Below are 26,088 nucleotides of genomic sequence, written 5' to 3' on the forward strand. Positions count from 1 at the left end.
ACTAGGTTATAAAGCAGAATCCTTTTTACTGTAGGTAAGCTTTTTTTTTTTAAAGCTTGAGTGGGTTGCCATGTTAAATCCCAGGGTATCTTCCTGACCCAGGGACTGAACCCACATCTCTTATGTCTCCTGAACTGCAGGCGGATTCTTTACCCATTGAGCCACCTGGGAAGCTCCTTGTTTAACCTAAGAGTGGCATTTTCTAGTCTTAGTAATGAACCAGATAGCCAGTAAAAATCTTACTCTTTTACCAAAAAAGGAACACGGTTAACCCCAAAGGTTTCCTTTAGATTAGCCTGGATAGTACTTAACCTTTAGGTAACCAATTCTCTAGCCAAAAGTCAGTGGCTAACCCTAGAACACTTAGGTATTTTGCATAAAATAGAATGAATGAGTAGTGACAGTTACCCTGTGTTTCTCACTGATGCCCTGGGGTCTTCACCACACAGCACAGCTCTACTCAAAGTCTCAAGTTTTTTTGAATCCTTGAGTAGATCAAGGATAATCGAATGGAACATATATTCTGGGTGTCTTTTCATTAACACAAGCTGAAATTAAAAAAAAAAATCTGTAAGGGTATAATGGGAAAGTTTGAAGATGGGAGGAGAAGGGGACGACAGAGGATGAGATGGTTGGATGGCACCACTGACTTGATGGACATGAGTTTGAGTGAGCTCTGGGAGTTGGTCATGGACAGGGAAGCCTGGTGTGCTGGAGTCCATGGGATCGCAAAGTCAGACATGACTGAGCGACTGAACTGAACTGAACTCAAGGGTATAATGAAACCAACATCTTCATATGGTGCCAATGGTATTAACTTCAGAAATAATTCGGCAATTACATTAAATGTTTTTTAATTTTTAATCCCAATTCTTCGCAAGTATTCTGAAGAAGTAACTTAAAATACACACTAAAGTTATAAGTGCTAAGGTATCCTCTGAAATGTTGTTTTAGTAAAAAATGGATATAACCTAAATGTTGAATTAGAGCAGTGGTAAAATAAATGCATATTTGATGTAATATCATGCAGCCACTGATTCAATACATAAAGCATGTAAGTAAGCAAACAAAGCTGCAGTATATTAAGTGAAAAAGGAAGGATACACAATTGAATATACAGTATAGGTAGAACTATTTTCAAAACGTTTTATAGAAAAATATTCTGGATTGTGGGTGATGTTTTAATATATTGTAATCATTTTGTATAATATCATATAGAATATATGATAGTGAAAGTAAAAAGTAAAAGAAATGGCCTATGTGAAGCAGGCAGAAAATTGTCAAATCCAAAGACTTTTGGTTATTTCGGCTTGTGGAAAGGTCATACATAAGGCTCCTCTCAGCTCCATATATGAGCCAGGAAGGCTAATCCTGCTGAAGGTCATCTTGGAAATGGCATCATTACCACAGAAAAGCAGAGAAAAGCATCCTGCCTTCCAGCTAGGACTTGAGAAAGAACCAAGTCTCCTATTACAAACTGCTGCTCATACCTCTCCTGCCTAAGACTTCGAAATTCTGTCTCATCTGTGTATTGGTCCAACTTATACTTTCATTATTCATTTAATTTCCCTGCTAACATTTATAACAAACTATGATAAATTATAGAAGCTACTTTTTTATACTAGCAATTCATTTCATAGATGATTAATATTGAACAAATTTGAAATATGTTATTTACAAAGCATAGCACATAGCCTAAATAATAGTAAACCTGATGTAGTACAAACTTTATAAAATTTATTTAATTTTTTTTAACTTTTTGCACAAGAGCTTTTATCAACTCTTCTTCACGTATGGTACATTGAGAAAATCCAAGTGGATATCCCTCATTTTTAACTCAATCTTTTTATACTTATTCCTTTGTGGAGGAATGATTTTATGACAACTGTATAAGTTTGCATATATCCAGTCCATGATTATTTCTAATCTATTGTGAAATTTTTATTGTTTTACAAAATAATTCTCCACACTACATATCCAGGTTGGTAAAAAAAATATCAAAAAGTACATGTAACTACAGAATTTACCATGGCAATATTTATAATCACCTGCACTTCCAAAAACCAGATTAAAATCTCATTCCTTTTGCTTCCTTGGCCCTCTTTTTCAGAAAGATCTAATAAAGCCCTTATCAGCGGCCACCATCTTAGTATTTTCTCTTTCACTCTGCTTAGCCCTTGAACCAGAGAAGGAAACTGCATGTACTTCCCCTGGATTTTGCAAGACATTAGGTCATGCATGTTGCCCACAGCAAAGAAGCTTCTTATTGTGAAACCACAAAGCTAATGGTGATTCAGCCCCCCACCTCCAGAAAAAGGAGAGGCAGAGACTGGACCTGAGATTAAATGGTGTCCCATTTCTCAAAGTCAGGCATGATTTCTTTCTCTGTTCACAAACTTCAGCCCATGGTGGGAGAAAAATACTTTCTTCACTGCACTAATTATTCTTCTCTAAACCTGCAACACCACGGTTAAGAAGTCCAGGTGAATTGAATTTTGCTTTAAATATCTGTTTTTCCATTCAATGATGGTTCTGAGTATTTCGGGTTCCTTTCCCAACCCTGGCGGATCCGCATAAGGGTCTTGTCTATACATGGCAGGATGAGGATGAACTTGATCACCAGCACTGTGCAAGGGATGATCAGCGCAATCACGTAGGCGGAAGGGAGATACCACACAAGGTTCGAAGGGTTGAGGAATCTCTTCCCACCGTACACCAAGGTGTGGGCTGTGCACAAGATCAGGGTCAAATAACCCAGTTTGGACTATAAACAAGAAACAAAAACATGTACATTAACACTGTTTACATTTTCACATGAAATACTGTGAGTCAGTGAAGGGTATTTGTCAAAGCCACAAGCCTTTGAAACCTGTAGTATTTAGAACACTGCCAAGAATGGAAAAAACATTAACTCTGCTTTAGGATGATCATTGTATCATTTAAAAAGAAAAGACTGCTTACAAATGACCTGGTGGTTTCATCTTAACCTAACTGGATGAGAAAGGTTCCCAGGAATAGATTCTTTTGCATTTGAATAAGTAATGTACCTTCTTTTTCAAGGGTAACACTCTTTCCTGGATCATCTTTTCTGGAGGCCAGAAATGAACAAAACACAGTATGTCCTCAAGAAATACCACTTTAGTGTATGTTGCTGACTAAAAACAGATACTAGCTGAATTGTGGGAGAAGGCGATGGCACCCCACTCCAGTACTCTTGCCTGGAAAATCCCATGGATGGAGGAGCCTGGTAGGCTTCAGTCCATGGGGTGGCTAAGAGTCAGACACGACTGAGCGACCTCACTTTCACTTTTCACTTTCATGCATTGGAGAAGGAAATGGCAACCCACTCCAGTGTTCTTGCCTGGAGAATCCCAGGGATGGGGGAGCCTGGTGGGCTGCAGTCTATGGGCTTGCACAGAGTTGGACAGGACTGAAGCGACTTAGCAGCAGCAGCAGCAGCTGAATTGTATCGCAGTAAACAGTAGTTAGCAAACTTTACTTTTGGTTGGTTGTTTGTTTAGGCCTACATACAAAGCCCAATGTTTATTTCTGTCTTAATGTCTTGAATAAAGGTATAAACATGAGAAAATGATGACTGCATTTGGTCCCTGGGAGAAACTGTAAATCTTTAGAATTCAAACAGTTCTGCTGCTGCTACTGCTAAGTCACTTCAGTCGTGTCCAACTCTGTGTGACCCCGTAGACGGCAGCCCACCAGGCTTCCCTGTCCCTGGGATTCTCCAGGCAAGAACACTGGAGTGGGTTGCCATTTCTGTCTCCAATGCATGAAAGTGAAAAGTGAAAGTCAAGTCGCTCATTCGTGTCCGACCCTCAGTGACCCCCTGGACTGCAGCCTTCCAGGCTCCTCCGTCCATGGGATTTTCCAGGCAAGAGTACTGGAGTAGGGTGCCATCGCCTTCTCCACCAAACAGTTCTATAACGTGCAATTCTGACTTCTGTTATTAATGGTCTATTCTGTTATACTAGTTCTCAAGGAATATGCCTCAGAATCACCCAGAGGGCTTGTGAAAACAAACCAACCACTGGGCCTTACTGATCTTGGATGATCTCAGATGACCTCGGCCTGCAGCGACTTGAAGCTGGTCTTCAGTTCCCAGCCAGAGACTGAGGACAGGTCGAGGCGGTGAGAGCACCAAATCCTAGCCACTAGACCAGTGGTCAGTGACAAGACCCTGACTCTTTGGTTTTGCCGAAAAGAATTCCCACAAAAACAAAAAGTAGTGAAGCAAGCAAAGTGTTTATTAGGAGGAAAAGCGTATAGTATGTGTGGGTAGACGCATGGGCATGCTCAGAGAGAGAGAGTTGCTGAGTCACCCTTTAGTGGCAGTTTGAGTTACTTTTATGGGTCATTTCTTCTGGGTTTCCTTTGGCCAGTCATTTTGATTTGTTTGGTCCTGAGGCCATATTTGGTATATCTCAGGATCCTTTCATGTGTGGAAGCTCATCTCTTTGCCAAGATGGAGTCTAGTGAATGGTGAAGAGGCTCATGGGTAGTTGACATCGCTTACTATGAGGTGTCACCCCCTCCCTTTTTTACCTCCAAGAAGCCTTTCTGTGCATGTGCCGTTGGGGAGGTCTCCCTAACTTCAAGAACGAGGAATGTGTGTGTGTGTTTTTTAATTTGGTATCTGTGCAGGGCACAGCCTCCTCCATCATCCTGCTTTTATGGAGTTTCTCCTATTATGGGGTTTTCGTTCACAAGGGAGAAATTGTTCAACCTGGGGCCTATCTAACTCCTGCCTCAATACCTCCAGAGTTTCTGATTCAGTTTGGTAGGGGTGGGGCATGAGGATTTGTATCTAACATGATCCCAGGTGATGCTGCTGCTGCTGGTGGTCCAGATGCCACACTTTGAAGACCCCTGGTCTACAAAATTACTTACTAACTGCCTTTAATGATGTATCTGGTGGTTGATGTGTGGAAACACTGATATTCCATCTTACAGACCAGCACTGAATCTGGTATGATGACAGGCTAGCATAGAAAGTTTTATACCCATAAGTCCATATTCTAAAGTTGATTTTCAGAAGTAGAAATTTCGTGTTTGGGTTTCTTTCCACCTTGAGCCTAGTATATCTCCATGCACAGGGTTCAATAGTAGTTGATGCTTTTCACTATGTACTCTTAGCTGTGTCTCTGGGAGTGGTCAGGAATCTTGTCCTGCTAGGAAATCAAACCATTATGGAATTTGCCTTTGGGTTCTAGAGTTTAGCTTTTCTAATCTGAAATTGTTTCAGTTGCTATTTTTATGTGATTGCTAGGAAACTGATGGAGCAAAATGAAAATTTATGCACGTATGAGAGAAAAATCAGAATATTTGTTAACTCAGAATCATTTTGCACTAAAAAGTAGATTAAATCATGAAGTCCTTTTACCTGGACAAATCGAAACTCTCTCCAGTTGACCATGTTGCTAACTGATGGCAAGGAAGTGATTCCCAAGAGTACAAACAGGAAAAATCCGAGCATTCCCAAAGCGATATATGAATCACTGAGCCAGGAGTTAGTGGTACTAAATGGATTTTCTTTCTTGGTTATTACCTAAAATAGTTAGAAGCAATTTTTTAAAATTTCATTTGTTACAAATTGCCCAAACTTTTAAGGTGATGAAAAAATACCTCTACATCGTTTCTTTGCTCAACGCAAGTTGTATAACATTTCTGAAGAGTCACTCAAAATAATTACACTTAGAAACATACACTTAGATATTATGTTTTTTGATAGAAAAAGTAATTGGTTCTATTAGGACTTTACTATGATAGTTGACTCCAGAAATTGTATAGAGAATTTTAATTGACCCTGTAAATCCTAAAACAAAATAAACATTTACTTAAACCTTCTTTGCCATATGGCTTCTTGTTCCCCAAGCAAAAATTGATGTTCTCAAATGATTACATTAGGGTTCTGTTTTCCTGCTTTATATGCTGATTATTCACACACATGAAGTTTGAGTTCTTTTCTTTTTTTTTTTGGAATGTAGCTTCAGGTCTGTTGTAACACATCTTGAAAGAAATCTGGCCCCTGTAACACGACTATTACCCAAGGACATGCTATGTATTTGTTATGGAAATAATGTATAGAAATCCCACAGACACACCATCAATGAGTTATTGACTAATAAACTTTGACACTGCAGTAGGATTGATCAAAACCAATTATTTCCAAACCAGAACTGATGTATAGAACTTTCTCTGGAACTGCTTTAAGACTCCCTGAGCTGATTCTCTCTGAATATTTTGACCGTGCAAAATATAGTTTTTGACATTTGCTCAGAATTGTTTAGTTTTCTAGTCATTGAGGATGGCATCCCACAAGACAAACATTAACAGAGTTAGAAATACCCTTTTGTAAATTTGTTTACATTCCTCTGATTCATGTTTGGACATGAAGCCCCTTCACTTATAAGATGGTTGGTTTTGACTTCCAAAAGAAAGTAGCATGCATAAAAATAGAAACTTTAAATTTTGGCTTCCATTTATTGAAGTAACTCAAGTAGGTTCATTAGGTTTTCCTGAGCCCTCACATCTGTGTACCAGTGAATCCTGAGAATACACATATGGATCCAAGTGAACCTGGGAATCTAACTCTGACTCTTCACTAGTTATATGAGATTTCAACAGGATTTGTTAAAAAAAAACAAAGTAAAACAATAAACTCCCCAAGACAAACATGAACTGTCTAATTGTAGCTGCTTTAAAAATTAAAGATGTTTAGAAGAGTGGTTTTCTATAATTATGAAATGGAATATGATGTAGCAAGATTGCTCTTTGATTTAAAAATAGGAGAATACAAGTGAGTAGAGATGTACCTGGGTAACGGTTCTGTTGTTCGATGTCCATCGTACATAATAACGAATAGGGATCACAAGTGTGTAGAGGACATGAAGGAAGGCAAATCCCAGTGCTATCAAGCCAAGCTGTTTTCTGCAAAGCATCCAGTGGTCAAGCCAGTCTGGGAATCGGCGGTATTTTGTACCTCGGTACAGCTGCAGAATGGCAGCAATAACACCGGGGAGGTAAACCAAGGCGAGCAGTGTGAGTGCTGCTATTGGAAAGACTCGATTTGGAATAGAAATAGGCAGACGGAATGTCCTGTCTCTTTTTTCATAAACATAAGGGTAGATTACTTCTCTTATTACACAGTAGAAAAAGAAGAAGACACACAGAACAGCAGACAAATAGAAGGGGAACTTCCACATTGGAAATAGTTGTAGCGGGTAGTTTTCAATTTCATTGGCTGCCATGAGAGATCCTTTATCCAATGGAGTAAGTCCAAGACTACGAACGACATCCATCACTCTTTGCTTGGCTTTGCTGTCATTTCCGCAGATAAACACCTGGGTTAAAATAATTAATTTTGTATTTATTCTTTCTTTAGTAATGGAGGACGTTGTTATATAGTAGTAACTGCTTCTAAAACAAGGCTGTAGAGTGGACATATTTAATGTGATAATGGTTTAGACTTGCACATGTATGTTGGATAGTTAAGTACCAGGCTTTTAAGTTGAGAGTGGTTTAGGCATATGGCGTTGATATGATTAGACTTGGTTTTCTGCAGTACAGACAACTTGAGTTCTCTTCTGTATTTGTGGGTGCCACATCACTTATGGATTGTTTTTAATCTTGATGAATAAATGAAACCCATTTCATACAAAGTAATGGGAGTAGAAAGGATATCCGTCAACAATTTAGCGGTGTTATTTTCTAGTACTGACAGGAGGCCTCTAGAGGTTAACACCATTGGGTTCTATCAAGCTGAAAGCTCAGGGTATAGATAATGGGAAATCATTACAATTGGTTACCCTACTTTGTCAAACCCAAGAATGCTATTCATGGCACATATTAGCAAAATAAAATATTTTATTTTGAAATTATGTTTTGGAATCTGTGAGGTAAGTGCATATTAAGACATTTACTTTTTAAAGATGGAGTGTAAATCTATCTTGTAATCTTACCTGCCGACTTGCATCCAGCGCCCCTGACTGGAGAGCCCAGGCTGAGATGGTGTTAAATGCTTTTACCACGTGGGTTCCCGGCACCAACTGAGCAAGGTACTCTGCATTTGACTCTGGATACTGATTGATTTTGAGGTTGTTGCTGACATCGACCAATATTTTCCCATTGAGAACCTCGGTTAATTCTGTGAGAAAATCATAATGTTCCCTGTGTATTGTTATGATTATAATGTCAGATTTCTGGGCTGCATCAGAGTAGCTCATGACCTCTGCACCATTGGGCAGCAGGCTGGACATCCCGGGGGTTCGACTTCCAAACACAATAGAATAACCACACTGGAGCATTTTAAGTCCCAGTGATCTTCCAAAATCTCCAGTTCCAAAAATGCATACAGTTTCTTGCTTTTCTGAAGAAGGCGTAGTAAGAGGAAATGCATCTGTAGAAATTTTCTCCATAACTGAAAGATAATCAAATACCCAAACAAAATATGAATGTTCTGGTAAAAAGGAATGAAAATTATATCAAGGAAACAGTGATTGAGTGATGTTTGAATCTTCTGATGAATTGTCTCAAGCACATTCCCTACAAAATTTGGAAGGAGTAAAAACTGTCTCATATATTCTCATATGTCTTATTTAACAAAATCTTGTATTGGATAAGGAAATGCAGTGAAAACCCAAGACATTTACCAGTTGCAGTCTTAAACTGCGGATGTGTATCACAATGATACTGCATTATTGAGTACTTACATTATTGAGTTCCCAAAATTCTCAAGAGCAAAATCTGACAAAGAATGCACTATTTTGGAAATTATAGACCAATTTACTTATATTTAGTGGTGCAAAATCCCAAATTAACCAACAGTATCTGGTAGCCTGTTATGAGACAGTGCACTTAGATCAGATAGGATTATTCTAAAAATGTAAAGATTAGTTCTATAAATTCAATATTAGAAAATCTATTAATAGAATACACCATATTAGAAGATTAAAGAGAAAAATATGACCATATTTATGTATGCTAAGCGGACCTACATTAAAATTTGACAGTTTTTCTTTATTTTTTTTTTTTAAAGGAACAAATAGATATTTCCTTAACATACAAAGTATCTTTCTCAACCTAAAATTCAGTTTCATACTTTAAAGAGAATTACTAGAAATATTCCTAATAAAGTCATAAACCAGGTAAATATATATATCCTATATTATTGTTTGGATTCTAGCTAACACAGTTGTACTGGAGAAAGAAATTAGAGGTATATAAATTCAAAAGGGATTGTAGAAAATCAAACTGTAATCTTGGAAAACTCAAAAGTCATTGAAAAAGTGCTATACACATAAAAGCAATTCAATATCTTGTCTGGGCACTCAATTAATATCAATGCTCTTCTCATATGAGAAAAATAAACCAATTTGAAGATTTAATAGAAGAAAAGGCCCAATTTATGGCTGCAACAAAATAGAGATAGTATTTAAGAATGAACTTAAGATACAGGGTATATATCGGGAAGATCCCCTGGAGAAGGAAATGGCAACCCACTCCAGTGTTCTTGCCTGGGAAATCCCATGGACAGAAGAGCCTGGTGGGTTAGAGTCCGTGGGGTCATAAAGAGTCAGACATGACTTGGCGACTGAGCACGCACATGCACAATATATGTACAAGATCCAAATGAAGAAAAATTTAAAAATCCCCTAAGACTCAGAAGATTCATGTAAATAGAACTGTACAGCATGTCTCTGGGTGGGTAGCCTCAGCTTCACAAAAATGTCAGTTTTCTCTGGTTTAATCTATACATTCTGAAAAGTGGGCTAGTTCTATTCTAATAAATAGAGGACCAGTTCTATTAAATATTTTAAATCTAAAATATCATGCTGCTGTCACAGGAATAACAAATGTTCAGTGGAATAGAGTAAAAAAAAAAAATCAGAAATGAACCTAAATTTATATGATAAAGATGAGCATCTCAAGTCGATGTAGAAAAGATTGCTTATTCAGTAGCTAATATTATGACAACTAAATAACCAATTGGAATAAAAAGCTTAATCTATACTCACACTCTTCCCCAAGGTAAATATAAAATATATTAAGACTTGAAATGTATTTTTTTTTTAAAGAAATGGACCTATAATAGAACTGTAAGAGGCCATGGAGAATTATTTTATAACCTTAGAGGGGAAAGGTTATAAACTTTATGACTTCAATATAGTAAAACATTTCTTAATCTTACCCAATGTAAAAGAAATGCAGGGCAAAACTAAACTGATATAAAGTTATAAACCATCTGACTGTGTTGCTTTTTAAGATTTTGAAATTTAAATTAATAATAAATCAAATAAAAGTTCTTGAAGTTTTTATGATCTAATAAAATCATCTAGGATACTCTCCATCTGAAAGAATATTATTTCTTATTTTGATACTGAATTTTCTCAAAAAAATTCTCTTCCCGATATTTAGTGTATAGTGTAAGCTTTTAGTTAATCTTTTTTTGGGGGGCAGTGGGTGGTAGTCTCTTGTGTTCAGTGATGCAACCTCAGTGCTAAAAAGAGCACTGACTGTGGTGGACCAGGCACTTGTTGATAAATATTTATGGGATGATACTGGAGGGGTGGATCGTTGGACTTGTAAGCTGCAGTTTGCTCTGTGTGTCTGGCACAGTGAGAGGTGCATGATGAAGAGGAAGCTGAATGAGAATAGAGTGAACACTGGGAGGAAGGGAGGAGTGAAGAGAGAGAGAAGTTGGTGGTGGGGGAGCTATTAAGGACATTACTTCTTTCACCCAAATGGATTTAAAGTAAAACTCCATGAATTTGATGTGGAATTTCAAACCAGACCTAATCACTATTCACTTCTGACATAGTGAATTTCATGCAGATTGCAGAGCATATGAAGCTTTCACCTTTTTAAAAGTTCAGAAATTTGCCCTTTTCATTTTAGCCTATGGAAAAATACCTAAATTTTTTTGTTTTTGTTTTTGTTTTTTTCCAATGTTGTGTTAGTTTCAGGGTATAGCAAATATATATATGTGTGTGTGTATTCTTTTTCATATTCTTTTCCATTATAGGTTCTTACAAGATGTTGAATATAGTTCCCTGTGCTATATAGTCAGTCTTTGTTTATCTATAATACATATATATATTATATATATATTAGTGTTTGTATGTTAATCCCAAACTCCTAATTTATCTCCCCTCCCTACTACCCCTCTGCTTTGATAACCATCCATTTTGTTTTCTACACCTATGAGTCTATTTCTTTTTTGTAAATAAGTTGATTAGTATCATTTTTAAAAGATTCCACATGTAAGTGATACCATATGACATTTGTTTTTGTCTAAATTACTTTGGGGTCTTCCCAGGTGATGCTAGTGGTAAGGAACTTGCCTGACAATGCAAGAGACATTAGAAATGTGAGTTTGATCTCTGGTCAGGACGATCCCCCTAGAGGAGGGCATGTCAGCCCACTCCAGTATTCTTACTTGGAGAATCCCATGGTCGGGGGAGCCTGGCCAGCTACGGTCCATAGGGTAGAAAAGAGTTGGACCCCTCTGAAGAGACTTAGCATGCAGGGTCATCCATGTTGCATTATTTCATTCTTTTTTTTTTTTCATTGTTTCTTTATTTCAGAGCATCCAAATTAAATTATATCATTCTTTTTTAAGACTGGCTTATATTCCAGTGTTTATATGTACAATGTCTTCTTTATCCATTCATCTCTTGATGGACATTTAGTTTTTTCCTTGTCTTGTCTATTGTAAATAGTGCTTCTATGGGAATGCATGTATCTTTTCAAATTAGAAAAAAGGAATTCTTACCTGAGCTTATCTGAAGCTGTGTATTAATATCTATATCACAGGCAGATCATTCAGAATTTTATAAATAGTCAGAAGTTATAGAGAAAAGGGACAAGACATACAAGACTTTTATATACTTCCACAGAAACTCTTTGAATAATTGAATTAACCACAACGGCTGAATCATTTTATAAACTGCTGCTGCTAAGTCACTTCAGTCGTGTCCGACTCTGTGTGACTCCGTAGACAGCAGCCCACCAGGCTCCCCCGTCCCTGGGATTCTCCAGGCAAGAACACTGGAGTGGGTTGCCATTTCCTTCAATGCATGAAAGTGAAAAGTGAAAGTGAAGTCGCTCAGTCGTGTCCGACCCTCAGCGACAACATGGACTGCAGCCTTCCAGGCTCCTCCATCCATGGGATTTTCCAGGCAAGAGTACTGGAGTGGGATGCCATTGCCTTCTCCATTTTATAAACTAGCTGATGACTAATATCCTGAACTGTATCAGAGAAGGGTGTGACTTTATATGAGAAAGCACCTGGAGATGAGCAGAGGCTATCATATGGAAACACAGCTATGCCTTTGAAAAATTCTTAGCAGCATCTTCAAATGCAAACTAGTGTAGCAATTTATATTATATTTCTAATCAGTTAACAATTAGTTGTTATAACTCAAACTCTCAAACTGCTGAATGATGCCTTAATTTTTTACTTTGTGGAACTGGTTTGTAAGTGTATTGAAAGAATGCCTGTGTGCCTGTCTGTCCTATGACTTTTTTTCGTTATTTGTCCTAATATACTATTTTTCTCTCTTTTATATTGAAATGAACATTTGCAAGCAAAATACAGATTTGACAAAGTTGCTGGTGTCCTGCAGTGAGATGGATGATGTTTTTATTGACATATTCTCATTTGGATCATCTTAATCATCTATTTCTGCTTTATTGACTATGCCAAAGCCTTTGATTGTGTGGATCACAATAAACTGTGGAAAATTCTGAAAGAGATGGGAATACCAGACCACCTGACCTGCCTCTTAGAAACCTATATATAGGTCAGGAAGCAACAGTTAGAACTGGACATGGAACGACAGACTGGTTCCAAAGAGGAAAAGGAGTACGTCAAGGCTGTATATTGTCATCCTGCTTATTTAACTTCTATGCAGAGTACATCATGAGAAACGCTGGACTGGAAGAAGCACAAGCTGGGATCAAGATGGCCACGAGAAATATAAATAACCTCAGATATGCAGATGACACCACCCTTATGGCAGAAAGTGAAGAGGAACTAAAGAGCCTCTTGATGAAAGTGAAAGAGGAGAGTGAAAAAGTTGGCTTAAAGCTCAACATTCAGAAAACTAGGATCATGGCTTCTGGCCCCATCACTTCATGGGAAATAGATGAGGAAACAGTGGAAACAGTGTCAGACTTTATTTTTTTGGGCTCCAAAATCACTGCAGATGGTGATTGCAGCCATGAAATTAAAAGACGCTTACTCCTTGGAAGGAAAGTTATGACCAACCTGCTTCTGCTGCTGCTAAGTTGCATCAGTCGTGGCGCCCACCAGGCTCCTCCATCCCTGGGATTCTCCAGGCAAGAACACTGGAGTGGGTTGCCATTTCCTTCTCCAATGCATGAAAGTGAAAAGTGAAAGTGAAGTCACTCAGTCGTGTCTGACTCTTAGCAACCCCATGGACTATAGCCTACCAGGCTCCTCTGTCCATGGCTTTTTTCAGGCAACAGTACTGGAGTGGGTTGCCATTGCCTTCTCCGGAATGACCAACCTAGATAGCATATTAAAAAGCAGAGATATTACTTGGCCAACAAAGGTCCATCTAGTCAAGGCTATGGTTTTTCCAGTGGTCATGTATGGATGTGAGAGTTGGGCTGTGAAGAAAGCTGAGTGCCGAAGAATTGATGCTTTTGAACTGTGGTGTTGGAGAAGACTGTTGAGAGTCCCTTGGACTGCTAGGAGATCCAATGAGTCCATCCTAAAGGAGATCAGTCCTGGGTGTTCATTGGAAGGACTGATGCTAAAGCTGAAACTCCAATACTTTGGCCACATGATGTGAAGAGTTGACTCAATGGAAAAGACCCTGATGCTGGGAGAGATTGAGGGCAGGAGGAGAAGGGGATAACAGAAGATGAGATGGCTGGATGGCATCACCGATTCGATGGACATGAGCTTGAGTGAACTCCAGGAGTTGGTGATGGACAGGGAGGCCTGGTGTGCTGTGATTCATGGGGTCGCAAAGAGTCAGACGCGACCAAGCAACTGAACTGAACTCAACTGAATCATTGCAGAGAGAGTCCAGACTTTTTCTGATCATGTGGCCCCCACATGCATCTGTTCTAAACTTTCATAAACTTAAAAAACACTGAAGATATTAATTCAACAACACTAGTATTTTGTTTTCTACTTACTAGTGTGTGACCTTGGGCAAATTACTCAAGCTCTTTGTGTTTCAGTTATGTTATTTTTGAAATGAGAGCTCTGTAGTACCTACTTTAGAGACATTGTAAGGGCCAGATGAATTAATGTATCCGAGAGCAATTCTTGAGACATGATAAGTACTCAATAAGCTGGCCATTCTTAACATAATATTTAATATGCTATAATTTAATCTAATTCAGTTCAGTTCAGTCACTCAGTTGTGTCCGACTCTTTGTGACCCCATGAACCACAGCACGCCAGGCCTCCCTGTCCATCACCAACTCTTGGAGTCCACCCAAACCCATGTCCATTGTGTTGGTGATGCTATCCAACCATCTCATCCTCCGTCGTCCCCTTCTCCTCTTGCCCTCAATCATTCCCAGCATCAAGGTCTTTTCAAATGAGTCAGCTCTTTGCATCAGGTGGCCAAAGTATTGGAATTTCAGCTTCAACATCAGTCCTTCCAATGAACACCCAGGAATGATCTCCTTTAGGTTGGGATCTAATTAGTCAATCTATTAAGGGGCGGCGGATGGGAGGAGCTACCCCACGCCCCCATGCCCGAGGCCAGGGGCATCGGTCAGGAGGAGCAACCCACGCCTGAGGCCAGGGGCGGCCACTAGAAGAGTAACCCGGAGCCATGGCTGCACGGGTGCAGGAGGGCCTAGAGGAGCTATCCCACATTGAAGGTCAGGAAGGGCGGCGGTGAGGAGATACCCCTCTTCCAAGGTAAGGAGCAATGGCTGCACTTTGCTGGAGTAGCCGTGTAGAGATACCCCACGCCCAAGGTAAGAGAAACCCAAATAAGACGGTAGGTGTTGCAAGACGGCATCAGAGGGCAAACACACTGAAACCATACTCACAGAAAACTAGTCAATCTAATCACACTAGGACCACAACCTTGTCTAACTCAATGAAACTAAGCCATGCCCATGGGGCAACCCAAGACGGGCGCGTCATGGTGGAGAGATTTGACAGAATGTGGTCCACTGGAGAAGGGAATGGCAAACCACTTCAGTATTCTTGCCTTGAGAACCCCATGAACAGTATGAAAAGGCAAAATGATAGGATACTGAAAGGGGAACTCCCCAGGTCAGTAGGTGCCCAGTATGCTACTGGAGATCAGTGGAGAAATAACTCCCGAAAGAATGAAGGGATGGAGCCAAAGCAAAAACAATACCCAGCTGTGGATGTGACTGGTGATAGAAGCAAGGTCCGATGCTGTAAAGAGCAATATTGCATAGGAACCTGGAATGTCAGGTCCATGAATCAAGGCAAACTGGAAATGGTCAAACAAGAGATGGCAAGAGTGAACGTCGACATTCTAGGAATCAGCGAACTGAAATGGACTGGAATGGGTGAATTTAACTCAGATGACCATTATATCTACTACTGCGGGCGGGAATCCCTCAGGAGAAATGGAGTGGCCATCATGGTCAACAAAAGAGTCCGAAATGCAGTACTTGGATGCAATCTCAAAAATGACAGAATGATCTCTGTTCGTTTCCAAGGCAAACCATTCAATATCACAGTAATCCAAGTCTGTGCCCCAACCAGTAACGCTGAAGAAGCTGAAGTTGAACGGTTCTATGAAGACCTACAAGACCTTTTAGAACTAACATCCAAAAAAGATGTCCTTTTCTTTATAGGGGACTGGAATGCAAAAGTAGGAAGTCAAGAAACACCTGGAGTAACAGGCAAATTTGGCCTTGGAATACGGAATGAAGCAGGGCAAAGACTAATGGAGCTTTGCCAAGAAAATGCACTGGTCATAGCAAACACCCTCTTCCAACAACAGAAGAGAAGACTCTATACATGGACATCACCAGATGGTCAACACCGAAATCAGATTGATTATATTCTTTGCAGCCAAAGATGGAGAAGCTCTATACAGTCAGCAAAAACAAGACCAGGAGCTGACTGTGGCTCAGATCATGAACTCCTTATTGCCAAATTCAGACTTAAATTGAAGAAAGTAGGGAAAACCACTAGACCATTCAGGAATGACCTAAATCAAATCCCTTATGATTATACAGTGGAAGTGAGAAATAGATTTAAGGGCCTAGATCTGATAGATAGAGTGCCTGATGAGCATTGGAATGAGGTTCGTGCCATTGTACAGGAGACAGGGATCAAGACCATTCCCATAGAAAAGAAATGCAAAAGAGCAAAATGGCTGTCTGGGGAGGCCTTACAAATAGCTGTGAAAAGAAGAGAAGTGAAAAGCAAAGGGGGAAAGGAAAGATATAAGCATCTGAATGCAGAGTTCCAAAGAATAGCAAGAAGAGATAAGAAAGCCTTCTTCAGTAATCAATGCAAAGAAATAGAGGAGAACAACAGAATGGGAAAGACTAGGGATCTCTTCAAGAAAATCAGAGATACCAAAGGAACATCTCATGCAAAGATGAGCTCGATAAAGGACAGAAATGGTATGGACCTAACAGAAGCAGAAGATATTAAGAAGAGATGGCAAGAATACACAGAAGAACTGTACAAAAAAGATCTTCACGACCCAGATAATCATGATGGTGTGATCACTGACCTAGAGCCAGACATCCTGGAATGTGAAGTCAAGTGGGCCTTAGAAAGCATCACTACGAACAAAGCTAGTAAAGGTGATGGAATTCCAGTTGAGCTATTCCAAATCCTGAAAGTTGATGCTGTGAAAGTGCTGCACTCAATATGCCAGCAAATTTGGAAAACTCAGCAGTGGCCACAGGACTGGAAAAGGTCCGTTTTCATTCTAATCCCAAAGAAAGGCAATGCCAAAGAATGCTCAAACTACCGCACAATTGCACTCATCTCACAAGCTAGTAAAGTAATGCTCAAAATTCTCCAAGCCAGGCTTCAGCAGTACGTGAACCGTGAACTTCCTGATGTTCAAGCTGGTTTTAGAAAAGGCAGGGGAACCAGAGATCAAATTGCCAACATCCGCTGGATCATGGAAAAAGCAAGAGAGTTCCAGAAAAACATCTATTTCTGCTTTATTGACTATGCCAAAGCCTTTGACTGCATGGATCACAATAAACTGTGGAAAATTCTGAAGGAGATGGGAATACCAGACCACCTGATCTGCCTCTTGAGAAATTTGTATGCAGGTCAGGAAGCAACAGTTAGAACTGGACATGGAACAACAGACTGGTTTCAAATAGGAAAAGGAGTTCGTCAAGGCTGTATATTGTCAGCCTGTTTATTTAACTTCTATGCAGAGTACATCATGAGAAACGCTGGACTGGAAGAAGCACAAGCTGGAATCAAGATTGCCGGGAGAAATATCAATAACCTCAGATATGCAGATGATACCACCCTTTTGGCACAAAGTGAAGAGGAACTCAAAAGCCTCTTGGTGAAAGTGAAAGTGGAGAGTTAAAACGTTGGCTTAAAGCTCAACATTCAGAAAATGAAGATCATGGCATCCGGTCCCACCACTTCATGGGAAATAGATGGGGAAACAGTGTCAGACTTTTATTTTTCTGGGCTCCAAAATCACTGCAGATGGTGACTGCAGCCATGAAATTAAAAGATGCTTACTCCTTGGAAGGAAAGTTATGACCAACCTAGATAGCATATTCAAAAGCAGAGACATTACTTTGTCAACAAAGGTTCATCTAGTCAAGGCTATGGTGTTTCCAGTGGTCATGTATGGATGTGAGAGTTGGACTGTGAAGAAGGCTGGGCACCGAAGAATTGATGCTTTTGAACTGTGGTGTTGGAGAAGACTCTTGAGAGTCCCTTGGACTGCAAGGAGATCCAACCAGTCCATTCTGAAGGAGATCAGCCCTGGGATTTCTTTGGAAGGAATGATGCTAAAGCTGAAACTCCAGTACTTTGGCCACCTCATGCGAAGAGTTGACTCATTGGAAAAGACACTGATGCTGGGAGGGATTGGGGGCAGGAGGAGAAGGGGACGACAGAGGATGAGATGGCTGGATGGCATCACTGACTCGATGGACATGAGTCTCAGTGAATCCAGGAGTTGGTGATGGACAGGGAGGCCTGGCGTGCTGGGATTCATGGGGTCGCAAAGACTCGGACACGACTGAGTGACTGATCTGATCTCATCTGAAGCCCATCAATCAAATATTTCCTTTCCTCACCAGGCATAGGGGCAAGAGGGAGTTCTGCAACTAGTCCAGCCTTCCTGTGATTCAGAGTATTTGTTTTAATATATCCCAGGGATAACTGGAAAGCAAAAAATGGTCAAAAAAAATTTTTTTAAGAAAAACCTGACAATAATACATGAACCCATCCTATTTATTCACAGAGCTATTTCTGTATTTAGTGAGATCAAGGCTCTTTAGGAACAGCAAGCATGCTTACATTTAAGTACATATTCTTTTACTGACAGTTATATATTATTGTAGCAAAATCAGAAGACCTTGATTTAAAAAGACCACTGACTGTCATTTATAAAAAAATGTAATGTGCCCATAATCAATAGAGCTTTCTAATTTTTGACAGTTCAATCTTCAGTCTATGTATGTTATTTGAAAATATAATAGTACATTTCGTATTTTAGCCTTGTAGTTAGAAGTAGCTCTGTTAGTAATAGCTATAGACTAACATAAATCTGTCATCTAAAGCCCTTAGTCTAAATAAAGAAACCACTGCAGATTGGTTGCTAAAAAACTAATTATTTCAATTGTTTTGGGAGAAAATGTTACATATCTCATAGCACCCTAATTTACTGATGATTAGTTTTTATGCTATCTAATAGAATGACACAAAAGGAAACTAATCAAGTTGTACAACTTGATCAAGTAACAAGAACATAACTAAATATAAAACTTTTACATTGATGTTCTATGGGGATAAATATCCACATGGATTGCTATTAAGTAAAACTAGCTGTGACATGCTGTATAGCTAAAATGATTCTGTCACTAGCATTTCACTATGAATTTCATCCAATGAATTATCAGGAGAGCAATGTGACGCAGTTCTGTGTTACCTATTTGAATTATACTTTAGATGAAACTCTTTTTAATATTAGTTCTTTGGTGAAATTCTGATCCAATTAAAGATCTTTCTCATATGTGTTTTCACGTTTAGATCTCAGTTGCATCTGTCAAGATAAATGAAGATTGTTTTATGATTCCCTGACTAAGAGTTTTATCATGTAGGTTCATTAGCCCCTGTCTAGGCGGTTAGTTCATTTGATTAAAGCTGGGGCTTATGACAGAAAGGTCAGGGGTTCAGTCGTGTCTAAGTTAATTTACCTTGACCTCTGTTTACATACTAAATTCTGAGCAACTTCTTATAGATCTGTCGTTCACCTCAATTCACCATCAGGAAAACAACTCTATCTCACTGACTTGGTGGCATTTGACTTGTACATACTATTAATACCTGAGCAGTGTTTATTGGTTAGTTTGGTGATTGTAAAAGCCCACTTAATATTTAGTGTCAATTAGTGGATTTTGCTTTTCTAGGATTGCTGTAGTCAGTCAGAAACATTTAGGAATTTATTCGATCATTTCAAAATTAACTTTGTTTAAATAAATTTTCTATAAATAGTCATTTATCCTCACTTTGAAGCCACTGGGAATTATCTGAATATTGATTACTGCCAACCTGTGGATCTGATCCTGTTTCCCTCTCTCCCTTTAACCCTGCTGATGGTGTAACTCCAATCTGCTTCAAAGCATCTCCTTACAATGTTTAGAAATCTCCTGGGGGTGCTTTATATGTCCTTTATATAGTCTCCTTCATCTTCTTTTCGGTACCATTTTCTTTCAGTTTTAATTTGGCTTTGGAGGCAAGGATCCCCAATGGCCAGAGTATCTTTAATATTTTCCAAGACCCCATGAGCTCGAGCTGTATGGAATGATCTGGTCTTGCAGCTGCTCTATTTCTTACCCCAGGAGAGAAAGTGCTCTTGAAACTCCTTCCCCCTTCTCATGTTATACTAGCCTGAGAGCACTGCTGGTTGATAAATATATTTTAGTGAATCAGCTCCTCCTTTTTAATTCCTAGATTTTTAACCACGGCTCTTTTTAGTGGTGTGGTGTGGCTGGAGCTGGCTTGCCAGCTGAAAGTTTGAAATCAGCCAACTTTGGAGATTTTATGCCATATAAATCAGCAAGTGCTCCTATTTAGGATATCTTTTTTCCTTAGCCATTTACTGGCACACTCTGGCTCTTTCTCCATCTCTCATCTTCTTCTCTCCAAGACTCTGCCTGGGACCATGGAAATGGGAAAATGGTTGGACTGATAGGATGATTCACTTTCTCAATCCTGACTCTGGACTTTAAGCCTTAAAATCTCTTTCCTTAGAGCCTCTCCCCCTCTTCTAGGGAGATTCAGGCTCATAGGTTCTTAATGAAAACAGAAGCCATGTGGGTCCCTCTACCCAAGCAAAGGTCCCAGGCCCTTTCAACCCCACACATGGAGCGAACACAATTTGGACTATAAGTCTGACACTGCTAGACTCTTGGCTCCCTTCAGAAGATAGATACAGGGACCTCTTTGTGTATCATCATTCCCAAATACATTGTTTTGAATTTTTCAGACATGCATTAAAAAAAAAAAAAAAAGGAGTTTAGGATCTTAGTTTGGGATAAACATTATTGGCTGCAATGTATCATTTACCAGCTTACTGATTGCTTTCTCTTCAAGTGCCTCCCATATCCCATACTGCTATGTCAGGGCAATTGAATACAAAGAAGAAATCACTATAGCAATACTTGGGTACTGGAAAAGAAATAGCCATTTCTACAATAAGAATGATTTGATGTAACTTAGTTCTTTTTAGTAAATCAGTAGGCTTCATTTCGGAGAAGGCAATGGCAACCCACTCCAGTACTCTTGCCTGGAAAATCCCATGGACAGAGGAGCCTGGTAAGCTGCAGTCCATGGGTCGCTAAGAGTCGGATATGAGTGAGCGACTTCACTTTTACTTTTCCCTTTCATGCATTGGAGAAGGAAATGGCAACCCACTCCAGTGTTCTTGCCTGGAGAATCCCAGGGATGGGGGAGCCTGGTGGGCTGCCGTTGCTGGGGTCGCACAGAGTCGGACATGACTGAAGTGACTTAGCATCAGGCTTCATTTCTTATGCCATGCCTTCAGGTATTAAAAGAAAGGCTCAAGTGTTTTATTTAAGTTAAACTAATTAAAACCTTTAAAAATTCAATATTCCAACTTTCATGACCTCAGTTAAATGCATTAATTGCATTATGTCACTCTTTAAAATGAATTAAACGCCAAAGTATTATAGTTACAAATTTATTATGAATCTTACCCAGGATAGCAACATAATAGGGTTATTAAATTAAGGTTAATTAGAAGAAACACCAAGATTCCTACAATTTATTTATTCTTTTAAAAAAACAGAATACTTTCCACTACTTACTTTATATGTATTGTAGAGTATAAAGCAATCTCATGCTTCTTCCCAAAGGGCAGGTAGTTGAAATCTGAACACTTTGACCCTCTTAACTAGTATAGCACAGGAGGTATCTGTGCATATAATCTTCTATGTCCATAATTATTAGCATCTTTCAAAAACAAAAATTAGTGTATCATTAATGTCTTGATACACTAAAACAATGTCTTGATACACAAAAACACTGCATGTTTTTGACAGAATTATTGAACAACCTCTCTGTGCAAGGCCCTGTGCTACATAAGATGGGTAAAGTGATAAACTAGACTGTTCTTGTCCTCATGGGGCTCCTGTCTTGGGGAGGATATAGACACATTCATGTGCTGTAAAACAACATGTGAAGACATTGAATGTACAGAGAAGGGCGCTAATCTGCCTGGGAAGCAGAACAAGAAAGTTTACCAAAGTCTGTGCATAACTGTTTCAGCCACTGCTTTATTTGGGCTCAAAGCTATTTCCACGCCTTATAAACTCAGATGTATAAACGAAAGATGTATGATCAGTGTGGACCATTAGCCACATTCTCCTATTCTGATTCTTCTCAGTTCTTGAGCCATCACCAGTGAAAATCTGATTGGAGCATGTGGCTCTGTGCTTGAACCATTATTTTCCCTTAATTTATTTGGAGCTAAGGCAAAAGCGATGGTCTAGTGTGTGTTCTGTTACCCCCCTCCCCAAGAGGTATGCTATATAGTTATATTAAGTTACCTCTTAGATTTCTTTGTATTCAGAATTATAGTTCCTGACTTTTCAAAATTATCCTTTGCATACATTTGCCTTCCTTATAAGATGAAAAGTGAACTTCATTCTGACATGAAGACTGATCATATAATCTACGTTTAAAAGTAACATATGTCTCTCAAAATAACTTCAAAAATATGCAGCCATCAAAATTCAGTATGGTAAGGCTTCTTTACACATGGCAGACAACACTTCTAGAACATTGTGGAGAAGCATTCAGATTTGGATGTCATGTCCTGCCTAGTTAATTAGGGTGGAAATGCTTCTTTGAGTAGAACATTGCATATTTTTTTGCAGTGATGTATTTCTGAAAGATGATCTTCAAACAGTGCAAACACTCTTTGATCCTTTTTCCATAATAATTTGGTAAGAACAAATTGCTTAAGTATGTTGGCCAAATATGTTTTCTTATCATGTATTGTTTTCAGCATTAGTTATCCTTTAGTTATTAGCTTTATTCCTTGCAGGCCTGATTTTTCTCAATAAAATAACAAGTGTTAATTAAAATCATTTTGGAAATGACCCAAAAATCATTTAAAATATCATGGTAGGTGGGACATGTAATGTGGAACTCTTCATAGTTAACTGTCCTCATAGTTAACTAATGACCTGTTCTCTTTGGATGTACAAAGCACAGAAGGATGTACAAAAGCAGTCATACAGGTGACTTCAGAGGCCTTGTAAGGTTTATTACTTCTGGCCTAATTGTAACTTAAAAAAAAAAAAAAATCCCACACAGAAAACTTAACTATCCACAGCATGTCCTAGACTGTTAGAGTAGGACTTATAGGTAAATGTAGTTGCAGACACTTAATAATTGACCTCTCTCCCTGGTGGCTCAGACAGTAAAGAATCTGCATGCAATGCTGGAGACCAGGTTCAATCCCTGGGTCAGGAAGATGCCCTGGAGAAGGAAATGGCAACCCATTCCAATACTCTTGCATGGAGAATTTCATGGGCAGAGGAGCCTGACAGGCTACAGTCCACGGGGTAGCAAAGAGGCAGACATGACTGAGTGACTAATTTTCAATTTCTCCCCGGTCGCTCAGATGGTAAAGAATCTGCCTTCTATGCAGGAGACCTAGGTTTGATCCCTGGGTGGGGAAGATCTCCTGGAGAAGGGAATGGTTACCCACTCCACTATTCTTGTCTGGAGAACTCCATGGCCAGACGAGTCTGACAGGCTACAGTCCACAGGGTAGCAAAGAGCTGGACACAACTGAGTGACTAACACTTTAAAAAGAGTTTTTCACTTTTTCAGAGGATAATCCAGAGGAAACCTACAAGATGCCCTGACAAGTCTTCAAGTTTGAAAAGTGATTGTATTTTTTTTTTCTGCTAGCAGCTTATTAACTTTATTAAGATTTTAAAAGGAAATAATTTTGAAATAGCAGTTAACAAAAGATCCAAATGACTTCCAAAGAGAACTGGGTGGTGAGGATCATGAAACACTGGATGTGTTTCTGAGGGCAACTTCAGAATCAGCTACTCAGGAAACTTTAAAAAGATAATTTATACCCTTTTAATAATGTCATGAATAATGGGAGCATGATGAGGGTTGATCCTTGAGGAAATGTGGAATGACTGCTCAAGCGTTCTTCAATTTTGAAATTTTATGATATATGAATCTATTTTTCTTAAAACTGTTCAGAACAAGGCTCAGGGTTTTCAATTTAAGCACAGGTTTATAAAAATTTATTTGGTTACTTCTAACACCAGTTAGCAAGCTTAAGCAAGGCAGGCATCTGGAAATCATTCTGAAATTAGGGGTGAGGCCTTGAACAGGCTGGTTTCTGAACCTCAGGTTGCTGCGTGAACTTCAGCAACACCATAAAGGTTGCTGGATGGAGAGAGTGCCATGACCCAATTTCTCCATACACATGTTCCATTTACTTTACAACCTCCATGCCTGATAAATAAGGAGTGCTTCATTCTGTTTTCTGGGGTGGCGGTGTTTGCCATGCAGGTGGAATACAGGCAAGTATTGATACCGTGCTAAATCACAGCATTCTGAAAAACTTGGGGCCTTGCAAAAGGCCATATCTCAAAAAAGTTACTGCTTCAAATAAATGTGCCATTTTATAAAATTATACCTACTGTATCAGAAAAAAATGTTCTTTCATGTGAGTGACATTTATATGACTGTCATTTATACGGAATAGGACATTCTCACACAGCAAGGCTGAAGAACTGGCTTGGAAAGCTGAGAGCATTCTCTGAATGATAAAAGTGGTGCAAATCCAAGGTATTCAGTAGAAAAAGACTGTCTCTCCACAACTCGGTAGTTTCCCTAAAAAAGTCAAACCTGCATTATTATGAAGAAAGAAATTTCTTAGTTACACATATGTCATTGATGAAGTTTTCAATGTATTTCAAACCTACAATCATCTTTAGTCATGGGTTTTTACCTTGTTAGAGGTGGATTTTGTGGCTACTCTGCTCCAACAGTCTTTTATTTTATGTGTGTGGAAACTGAGGCTAAGGTGTTGAACTTCTAATTAGAACTAAGAATAGAATTCTCCAGTCCCACCCCTGCCCTATTCTCCACCCAGTTGACTTTCCTTTAGACCAGTCATCTTCTAAAGAAAGTTTTAAAATTACTATCCAGAGGGGAAAAGTACCTTCCAGCTGCCTCTGGACAAACAAGGAACCAAAGGTTTTATTTACTCTTCACATCGATTACATTCCAAAGCAGAATTTCTCTGGAAAAACAATTGCTAAAGATCAAGGAACGAAGCAGTTGCAAATCTCAGGACACATTTTCAGCTCTTGGCCCCGAAGTGTACTCAGATCTGAGATTGCCTTTATCTAGAAGTAAGACACAGAGAGAAGTCCAAAGCCCTAAGTCTTCCTTCTTAGGGCTCCTCTGCACCCCGAGGAAGCAAGAGAGAAAACTCCTGGAAGCAAGCCGCTTGCTGAATTGCTTAACTCATCCCGCCACACCCTTGGGTGGTCTTGCACCTGCTTCCCAGGGCAAGCAGGTTTGCGGAGCAGAGTCCTGGAAGCAGGGATTCGAGGTGGGCAGAAGCTGATAAGGGAGGGGAGCCCTATGGCGAAAGGTAGCAGGCGTAGGCCGGCAGCAATATGACCCACCTGCGGGAGGGGTGCTTCCGAAGCGGCTGTGGTCCAGCGCCGCTGCTGCAGGGCGCAACGAGGGCCAGGCTGGGAGGGGACGCTGCTCGGTGCTCTGTGCTCCGGCGCTTAGCCACACTCAATTTAAGAAGCCCGAGAGCGGAGGGAGGGCTCGCTGGATTGCGCAAGAGAAGCGGTGAAGAAAGCGCTTCCAGAAAGAGTTCAAGCTGGGAATCCCAGACAGCTGGGAGGACCGGAAATTCCGGTGCTGCCACTGTTGCTGCAGATGTTGACATTGATCTCGGGCCAATGGAGTTTTTAAGGATTTTCCCCAGACCCTTTGAGATCTTGTTTATCCCTGGCAGATTGAGGCTTGGAGGGGCTGAGGAGGACCCCTTTTCTTAAGGAACCAGAGAGGTTACTTTGAAAAGCTGAGAAGACATCACCTGGTTTTGGTTTCTAGGCATTTCCGCCTGTGCTATAGTGTCTTAATTCAGAGGTGACATCTTTTCTCCTCTACCTGGAAACCTTGGGTTTGGGGAGGGGTGGGGGTGCATAAATTGGATGGTCTTGAATTTGGAGGTCTTAATTTAGGTACATTAAATGGTTCAAAGGAAACAAACCAAGTAAGAGAGAGGGATACTAATGAGGATGCCAATGTGTGTCTATACTTATATAATATTGGATAATAATGGT

The 26,088-nt window shown here is 39.6% G+C and overlaps 1 protein-coding gene across 2 annotated transcripts; it reads right to left on the reverse strand.

The window, feature by feature from the left end:
• Positions 1-2,209: 2,209 nt before the first annotated feature.
• STEAP4 (STEAP4 metalloreductase) lies at positions 2,210-25,841 on the reverse strand. 2 transcript variants are annotated; one of them, XM_055590600.1, is made up of 5 exons: positions 25,414-25,841; positions 7,974-8,431; positions 6,828-7,355; positions 5,396-5,560; positions 2,210-2,764 (listed from the first exon to the last, which is right to left on the reverse strand). In XM_055590600.1, the coding sequence occupies exons 2-5, from the start codon at positions 8,427-8,429 to the stop codon at positions 2,501-2,503; spliced, it is 1,413 nt and encodes a 470-aa protein (XP_055446575.1). In that variant the 5' UTR covers positions 8,430-8,431; positions 25,414-25,841; the 3' UTR covers positions 2,210-2,500. The 2 variants fall into 2 exon arrangements, with proteins under 2 accessions (XP_055446575.1, XP_055446576.1); XM_055590601.1 differs by lacking the exon at positions 2,210-2,764 and adding an exon at positions 4,273-4,484 and having other exon boundaries at positions 25,414-25,718.
• Positions 25,842-26,088: the final 247 nt, after the last annotated feature.

This window comes from Bubalus kerabau, chromosome 8 (assembly GCF_029407905.1).
Source record: "Bubalus kerabau isolate K-KA32 ecotype Philippines breed swamp buffalo chromosome 8, PCC_UOA_SB_1v2, whole genome shotgun sequence".
Lineage (NCBI taxonomy): Eukaryota > Metazoa > Chordata > Mammalia > Artiodactyla > Bovidae > Bubalus > Bubalus kerabau.